General features: G+C 34.4%; 1 protein-coding gene across 1 annotated transcript; it reads right to left on the bottom strand.

The window, feature by feature from the left end:
• Nucleotides 1–1,226: 1,226 nt before the first annotated feature.
• Nucleotides 1,227–3,022, bottom strand: LOC110725844 (proline-rich extensin-like protein EPR1). Its single transcript, XM_021905306.1, has 2 exons — nucleotides 1,828–3,022; nucleotides 1,227–1,552 (listed from the first exon to the last, which is right to left on the bottom strand). The coding sequence occupies exon 1, from the start codon at nucleotides 2,967–2,969 to the stop codon at nucleotides 1,875–1,877; it is 1,095 nt and encodes a 364-aa protein (XP_021760998.1). The 5' UTR covers nucleotides 2,970–3,022; the 3' UTR covers nucleotides 1,227–1,552; nucleotides 1,828–1,874.
• Between the last annotated feature and the right edge of the window lie 5,120 nt (nucleotides 3,023–8,142).

Below are 8,142 nucleotides of genomic sequence, written 5' to 3'. Positions count from 1 at the left end.
ATATTTTAATCCTTTCTCCTTTCCTTTTTCTTTCCTTATTTGTTTAAGGTGTGAGTTTAATTCAAAGGTCATACTTCAAAAATTGAGACATTGAGTGTAAATATATATATATATATATATATATATATATATGTTTAGATTTTGATTTATATGGACACAATAATTTAACATGATCTAGACACAAGAATTAACACCTCTAGGAAAATAGGAGTAACCCTAAGTAAGAATAATATAAATGAAGATTCATCATGTCATGGTCTGTTTGGTAAGTGTCCGTTTATAAGTGATGATAGTAAAAGTGAATATGATAATATATTTGTAAGAAAAGTAATTGTCCACTCTCATGGTAACATAATGTTAATTTACTATAACATTTTCACAAATTCTTATATGTGGTTGGTTACACAGTAATGTCAGCTATTATATGGGTTACTCAATCAGCGTTATATGGGTTACTTGGTCAATGTTATAAAGGTCACCCGATCAGTATTATACGGGGTTACTTTGTTTTTTTACAACTAGCTACACACGAGACGGAATGTAACATTATTTGTTATCTCTGGCTTTTCTATCTTCACAAATTACATTGTCATCGATTGCCAATTTTGGGGTTGGTATTGGGTTGTCGGTGGTAAATTGAAAATGGACAATTATGAAGAAAAACACAATTTTAGAGATGAGATTGTATGACTAATGATCATTAGCATGCAACTTGGCTAGCTAAGTGCACTCACTGATGAATTAGGCCGATATTTGCGTTCTTGTACAATTATTACTCTCCTTAATTATTGTTAGCTCGATTTTCTTTTTTTAAGTCAAATTTCAACAATTTTGATAATGAATATCCATTGATTCATAAGAAAAATAATTTTAAATTTATAGTCACGAGAAGTCGTGATAGATTCATTATAACATATATATAGAAGTACATCTAAAAAATTGATCGATTTTTTATAATCTTATTTTTACTCGATATATAACACGTTCATTGTTAAACTTGTTTTTGGCGGATCATGAAAAACCATGGTACAAGCAATAAGCTAAGAAACGAAGAGAGTACTTCTTTGAGACAATTATTTTGCAAGTGTTTTTTGTCAATGATATTCTTTCCCCCTTTGTAAAAAAGGGTAAAACTTTGTTAGAAAACTAAGCTAGGAAACCACGTACCAAAAGGAAGAAAACGTACACTTTATGTAAACATAATAACTTTGTAATAAAACATCAACTTGAGTACTATAATTGAACTTTGTAATTTATTTTATTGATGCTATTCTTGATAATAAAAATACAAAATTATATATCCAAGCCATCTCAATTATGCCCAATGCCATGCAAAGCATTGAGTTACAACTAGAGCACATGATCCAAATAATTTTACAAACTTTTTCCTGGTAATAATATTATTTCTTTTATTTAAAATAAAGGTTCCAAAATCTCTAAGCAAAACGACAAGCTTTATATATTATCTCAAGGATTATAAATTCTTGCTCTTTCCACAAAGATAGGTCCTCTACTTTGACTTTCTCTTGTTGGTTGTCAAGAAACTTTTCACCTGTAAAATTTGGAAACAGTAAAAATTAGTACGTATTCATTATTAATATGCTCAAAGTGAAATTTTTTTTGCATATTTTGTTTTGGCAATTATTGGAAAAGGTTAAATGACAAACATTTCAACCTAGTAATAGTAATAAAGATGATTTAACGTCCACATTTATATTATGTAATATGCATGATATCTTGTGCACTTTATGTCATTGTCTCACGTCGTAACATAGGAACATTAAATTTCTTATGCATGTGAACACTAGTGAATTTTATGAAACAAACCTTGGCAGAATAATATTTGTCACTAATTAAAGTGAAGCTTTTGTTTTTTAGTAGTGATATGGGGGTGGAGGAGAAGTGTAGACATAGGGAGGAGTAGGATGCATTGGTGGAGATTTGTGGACTGGAGTAGGAGAAGGATACCCATGAGCAGGTGATGGTGGAGACTTGTGAACGGGTGGAGATTTGTAAACGGGGGTAGGAGGTGGGTACTTGTGTACCGGTGGAGATTTGTAAACTGGAGTGGGTGGTGGGTATTCATGAACTGGGGGAGACTTGTAAACGGGGGTGGGTGGAGGGTACTTGTGAACTGGTGGTGACTTGTATGTTGGAGTTGGAGGTGGGTATTCATGAACGGGTGGAGACTTGTAAACAGGGGTGGGTGGTGGGTACTTGTGAACTGGTGGAGACTTGTGAACAGGGGTGGGTGGTGGGTATTTGTGAACTGGTGGAGACTTGTAAACTGGGGTGGGTGGTGGGTACTCGTGAACTGGTGGAGACTTGTAGACTGGGGTGGGTGGTGGGTATTTGTGAACTGGTGGAGACTTGTAAACTGGGGTGGGTGGTGGATACTCATGAACTGGTGGAGACTTGTACACTGGTGTGGGTGGTGGGTATTTGTGAACAGGTGGTGACTTGTACACCGGGGTAGGTGGTGGATACTTGTGAACGGGGGGAGACTTGTACACTGGGGTGGGTGGTGGATACTTGTGAACGGGGGGAGACTTGTACACTGGGGTGGGTGGTGGATATTCATGAACTGGGGGAGACTTGTAAACAGGAGTTGGTGGTGGATATTTGTGTACGGGTGGAGACTTGTAAACAGGAGTTGGTGGAGGATACTTGTGTACGGGTGGAGACTTGTACACTGGTGATGGTGTTGGATACTCATGATCAGGGGGTGGTGGAGATTTGTAAACCGGGGAAGGTGGTGGTGACTTGTAAGTTGGTGTTGTCGGTGGAGGTGAATAATGCTCTTTGGGTGGCTTCTCGTGGTGGACAGGAGGTGGTGGGGAGGAGTAATGGTAGGCTGGTGGTGGTGGAGAGGAATATGTGTAATCAGCTGTGGTTAGTGAAGGCACACTCAATGAGACAAACACTACTAGACTGGCTACAATTGAAGCCATTCCTCCAAACTTTCCCATGTTTATGATTGATTAGAGAAAGGGTTTTTGTTATGCTTCTACCTCTAGATTACAACCCTTTATATAAGCTTGTTTTTTTACCATAATGACCCACCTAACACCTATAGTAAACCGGGGAAAACAAAAAAATGAAAAAGTTACCAAAATAATAACTACTTTAGAATAGTCTCTTTATCAGGAAATAGAATAAGAGATGGATTTGCTCACCGTTGTTTGAACACAGTATCTAACGAAATAAAATACTCATGTACTCGGTGGTATACGTACGTAGTCAATGATTAGTCGGTGAATATTGTTATATTGATGAGAACGCATATAAATACTACACATCACCGAGCTAAGATTGGCTAGGGAATTAGTGATAAGAGTTGTACTTTCTAACTTTGAGTTTGGGGGTTCAATTCCCATCAGAGATATTTTGAGATTGGGGATCCCTTATTCCCCCTTTCACTCTTAAAGTGTTTGACCCTTAAATACCGGGTATGAAAAACTTTGAGGGTTGAGGAACGGTCAGGGTCCTTCTCCCATCGTATAAATTAAACCCTTGTACGTACCATATCTCAGTTGCACTCGGGAAAAAAAAAAGACTATTAGTAATAATTATAATTATAAATCACTTGATATGAACCAAACTCATCTAATGTTTTTTTTTTTTTTTTTTGAATTTTTGATTTTACCAAAAAAAAATTCCAAAAAATATTTTTTACCACCAAAACTTTTAAAAGTTTTATTTTACCACCAAACAAAAAAAAGTTGTTTTTACCACATGCCGTAAAAAACCTAACAGAATTTTTAAAATTCTTCGATTTTTCGTGCGCAAAACATGTTCTTTATATGTTTAAGGGACATTTTGGTCCAAATGGTCCAATTTAAGGTCAAAATTGATAAAAAAAATGACTCGTTTTGCGTGTTTAAAAATAACTTGATTTGCGTGAACATGCAAAATGAGGCATTTTCGATCATTTTTTTTTATCAATTCTGACCTCAAATTAGATCCTTGGGGCCAAAATGCCCCCCTAAACCTAGGAATAACATGTTTTACACATGAAAATCGAAGAATTTTTTTTAAACCGTTAAATTTAATGATTTTCATAACGGTAGGTGGTAAAAACAATTTTTAGAATTTTTTTTGGTAATAAAATAAAAGATTTAAGAGTTTTTGTGGTAAAAAACAATTTGTTGATTTTTTTGTTGGTAAAAGTCAAAAAAAACTTCTTTTTTTTGTGTGAAAAAACTCATCTACTATTTCTTGATTACACATAAAACTCATTTTCGTTTTTAATTTGGTCGTGTTGTGTCGGCTGCGGCTCAGCGAAAGTGGGACAAGTATGGGGTGCGTGCCGGGCTATTGGCTATGCTTTTCTTCCTTTTTCCCTTTCTTCATTAGGAGAATTAGAAAATGATATTGTTGCGTTGCTGAAACGGGTTCAGGCGTTCGCAAAGACTCAAGATATTGGTGCTCGTGTAGCTGCCCACATTTTCAGCAGGATCGGGTTTGCTATAGCTAGAAGGGTGGGGGCCTAGATTGTATCTCAGCTCCCCTCCAATTTCTTGTAAATCGTTTGACTTTATAGGTTTTTGTTATTTTTCTATAATAATAATAATAATAATTTGTGAGCTAAAAAAAATGTCCGAATATTTGTGAGCAAAAAAGAATGTCCGAATATTTTTAAGAATATTGTATATTTTTAACATTAACTCCCTCATTTGCTTTGTGAGCTAAAGGATGTAAGAACATTTTTAAGAATATTGTATTTTATTGACATTGGCTAGAACAGAGCAAACTCTCACATTTCTTTGAGACTTAAAAGATGTTAGAATATTTTTTTAAGAACTTTGTAATTTTTTCTTCTTCTTGTTTTTACATGAGAAAAATCTCATATCTGCTGAAGAAGTGAACAAATTAGTACGACAAAGGATAGAAACATTATTTTGTAATTCATAGCAAGGCGTTGCGTGATATTCGAAACATTTGTGTTCCGACAGAAAATGATCAATTGTCTATCTTATTATAGAAGTACATTAGATATACTTTGTAGGTATTCCCTTCGTCCCTTAATACAATGCCTCTTTTACTTTATTATGTGAGGAATAAATGCTCAAAAGAGACATTGTATTAAGGGATGGAGGGAGTATTGACTAGAAATTTGTATTGTTAAAATAAGGACGCGTATGTGAAAGAAATGATGGATGCGTCTAGGGCACCACCATGTTATGGCGAAGGGATAGGTTTGACAAGAAACCAGTGTGTGATCCGCCCAGTGTTAATTTTATAAATATCAAAAATGCTAGAATTACAAAATATTTAATGTACAATATTTAATCAGAATTTGCAAATTATATAAGAAATTATGGAAATAAAACCCACCAGAAACATGGATTATAGTGAACTGCTAAATACCGCCAACAAAAATGATCGACACCGCCAACATTCGGTGTGAATGGACGTACCCTTATTTCTTCACCACCCCTTATCCTCTCGGCGACCCACAACCCCTTCTGATCGGCGATGACCACTACCACCCTGATCGGCTACCCACCATACCCTCCTCTATGACGACCCACCACCTTCCCTCGCCAGCGAGAATGTGGTGGTTTAATATATTTTTTTTATTTCAGGCAACCGCGGTAACTGGAGCCCGAAACCGGTTACCGTGTGCGATATGAGATTGAAAAAAAACTAAAAAAAACTAAAGGGGTGGTGGTGTCAAGGGAAGATAGTGGTGAATTACTAAGGGTATGGTTGTCAATTCACACTAAATGTTGGTAGTTTTGATCATTTTGGATGGCGGTATTTAACACCCCCTTTATGTATTACATATAATATCCTTCGTTTTATAAAATAGTGAAAGTGCACATAAAAATGAATATACAAATCCTCCAAAAAGACGGTTGTACATTAATTTATTGTAAGACAGGTTAAAATTATTTTAAAAATATTTAGAGTTACCCTTTGTACTACAAAAGTTATATTTTTCTGAGGAAAAATTGTCAGAAACTATCGTTTATAACAGTCTTTTTGTACCTAAAAATTTTTTCTTGTAAAAGCACACCTAAATTAAAATTAGATTTTTTTGTGCTGGTAACACCTTAACCCGGTTTCAGGACATTTACCTTGTTTTCTGGCGTTGACCCTCACGTGAGGGTCACGTGCTCAACCCCTCCCTCCTCAAAACCACCAAAACCATAGCCTAACCAACCCTAGCCACCGACACCACCACCTAGCCGCCACTAGATACACCTCTCACTTGCGACACCACAACCCTCAACCTAGCCGCCATCACCGCCTACCCGAATCAGTCTAAACCCACCGAAAAAAAAATCCTTTTTTTTTTTATTTTACCCTTTTCCCCCAATTAGACTTTCTCTCTCCTCTATTCTTCCTAACAACCCTTTAGTTTTTTTAATTGAAGGGAAAATCTCCATCTCGAATTGATGTAAATAACAACCTCAATTAATCTAATTTTGAGGTAGGTAAGTTGTTAAAGTTAATAAAATAGATTCTTTATATAATTGTTAATTTCATTGATTTTTTTTTATTTACCTTAGATCTAGGGTTTCTAATTGGGAAAAAGGGGTGGTGGTGGGGGAACTACTACCTACCCTCCTCTCTCCTCTCTATTGGTTTGTGAGGGAGGGCACACTTTTCCAGATGAATTTGGGTGGCTTTGGAGGTAGGTGAGTATTTTTGCAGACGAGTTTAAAGAGATTAGGGTGGGCGGTGATGGCAGCTAGGGAGATGGGTGATGGTGTTGACGACTAAGAGGTGGTTCTAGTGGTGGCTAGGTGGTGGTGCCGGTGGTTGGGGTTGGCTATGATATGGTTTTGGTAGTTTTGTGGAGGGAGGGGTTGAGCTTGTGACCCTCATGTGAGGGTTAACGCTGAAAAACAGGGTCAATGCTCTGAAACTGACCTATGGTGTTATCTTGCAAAAAAAAAATGATTTTATGTGTGCTTTTCAAGAAAACTTTTATAAGGTGTTTTCTTTTTAATTTTATTTTTTACAAAAGAGTGTTATAAAATGTGGTTTATTACAATTTTTCCGTTTCCGAATAATAGATTTTATCTTACAAAAAACTTATAACGTATTAGACTAATCATATTAGTCTTTATACTATATAATCATGAATCTATAAGAAATTAAACATCAAATAATATTCAAACCTTAGACAAATTAAAAGTTATCTTTTAAGGGGTTAAAGTTACCATAAAAATAATTAAAGTTACCATTAAAATAATCGTCTTACAATAAAATTAACGTACACCCGCCTCACATAGACTTATTCAAGATTAATATTACATTAAATTCTTTTTTTTTGGTATTATATTAGTAAATCAAATACTCTCTTCATTCCATAATACAAAGGAACTACGTAATTGAAACTTAATTAGATTATTATCATAACTTTGAACATTAATATCTTTAATTATGTGTTAATTAGTAAAATTATCAAAACTTGAAATTCCAATAAATAATATTATGTTATGATAAATTCAAGAACACCATATTCATAATTGTTTAATGTACTTCATATAATACGAAGTAATAATAGTAACAAAAATAGTTAAAGGTTTTAATAAAATTCAAAACTTATTAATTATAATGGAGCGGAGAGAGTACTAATCAAAGATAATAAGCGAATAAATAAAGCAAAATCAAGTGGAGTATTATTTATTTGTGAAACAAATTATATATCAAAATTGGTGGGGATATAAATGAACCAACCCGATCAATAAACTACTCGTGTTCGGGCTTGATTAAAGCTCGTTCATGTACGTTTATTTAATAAATGAGCCGAGCTTGAACAAATTTAATTTTGAAGCTCATTTAATAAATGAGCTTGAACACGAACATAGATATGCTCGTTAAGATAAGTTCATGAACAATTTGTTTATTTATGTTCATGAACTACTCGTTTATTTATGTTTATAAATATTAATTTGTATACAATTATTAATTTAATTCTTAAATTTATAATTAAGATTCAATTTATTATGCTAATTTTGAAATTTTCAAATATCAAAAGTACAAAACTCCTTTATTGGAGAAGCTCGATTATTATTATTATCAAGTTCGTTCCTGAAAGGCTTGTCAAATAAACGAGTTGTTCACGAACCGTTCGTGAACATATATTGTACTAAATTAGCCGAGCTTGAGCAGAAATTTGAGCTC

This window comes from Chenopodium quinoa, unplaced genomic scaffold, assembly GCF_001683475.1.
Source record: "Chenopodium quinoa cultivar QQ74 unplaced genomic scaffold, ASM168347v1, whole genome shotgun sequence".
NCBI lineage: Eukaryota > Viridiplantae > Streptophyta > Magnoliopsida > Caryophyllales > Amaranthaceae > Chenopodium > Chenopodium quinoa.
The sequence above is the reverse complement of the archived record's forward strand: the minus strand, read 5'-3'. Positions and strand labels throughout refer to the sequence as shown.

Excerpts from the sequence above, each read along its gene's own strand:
- LOC110725844 (XM_021905306.1), bottom strand. The coding sequence starts at position 2,969 with ATGGGAAAGTTTGGAGGAATGGCTTCAATTGTAGCCAGTCTAGTAGTG.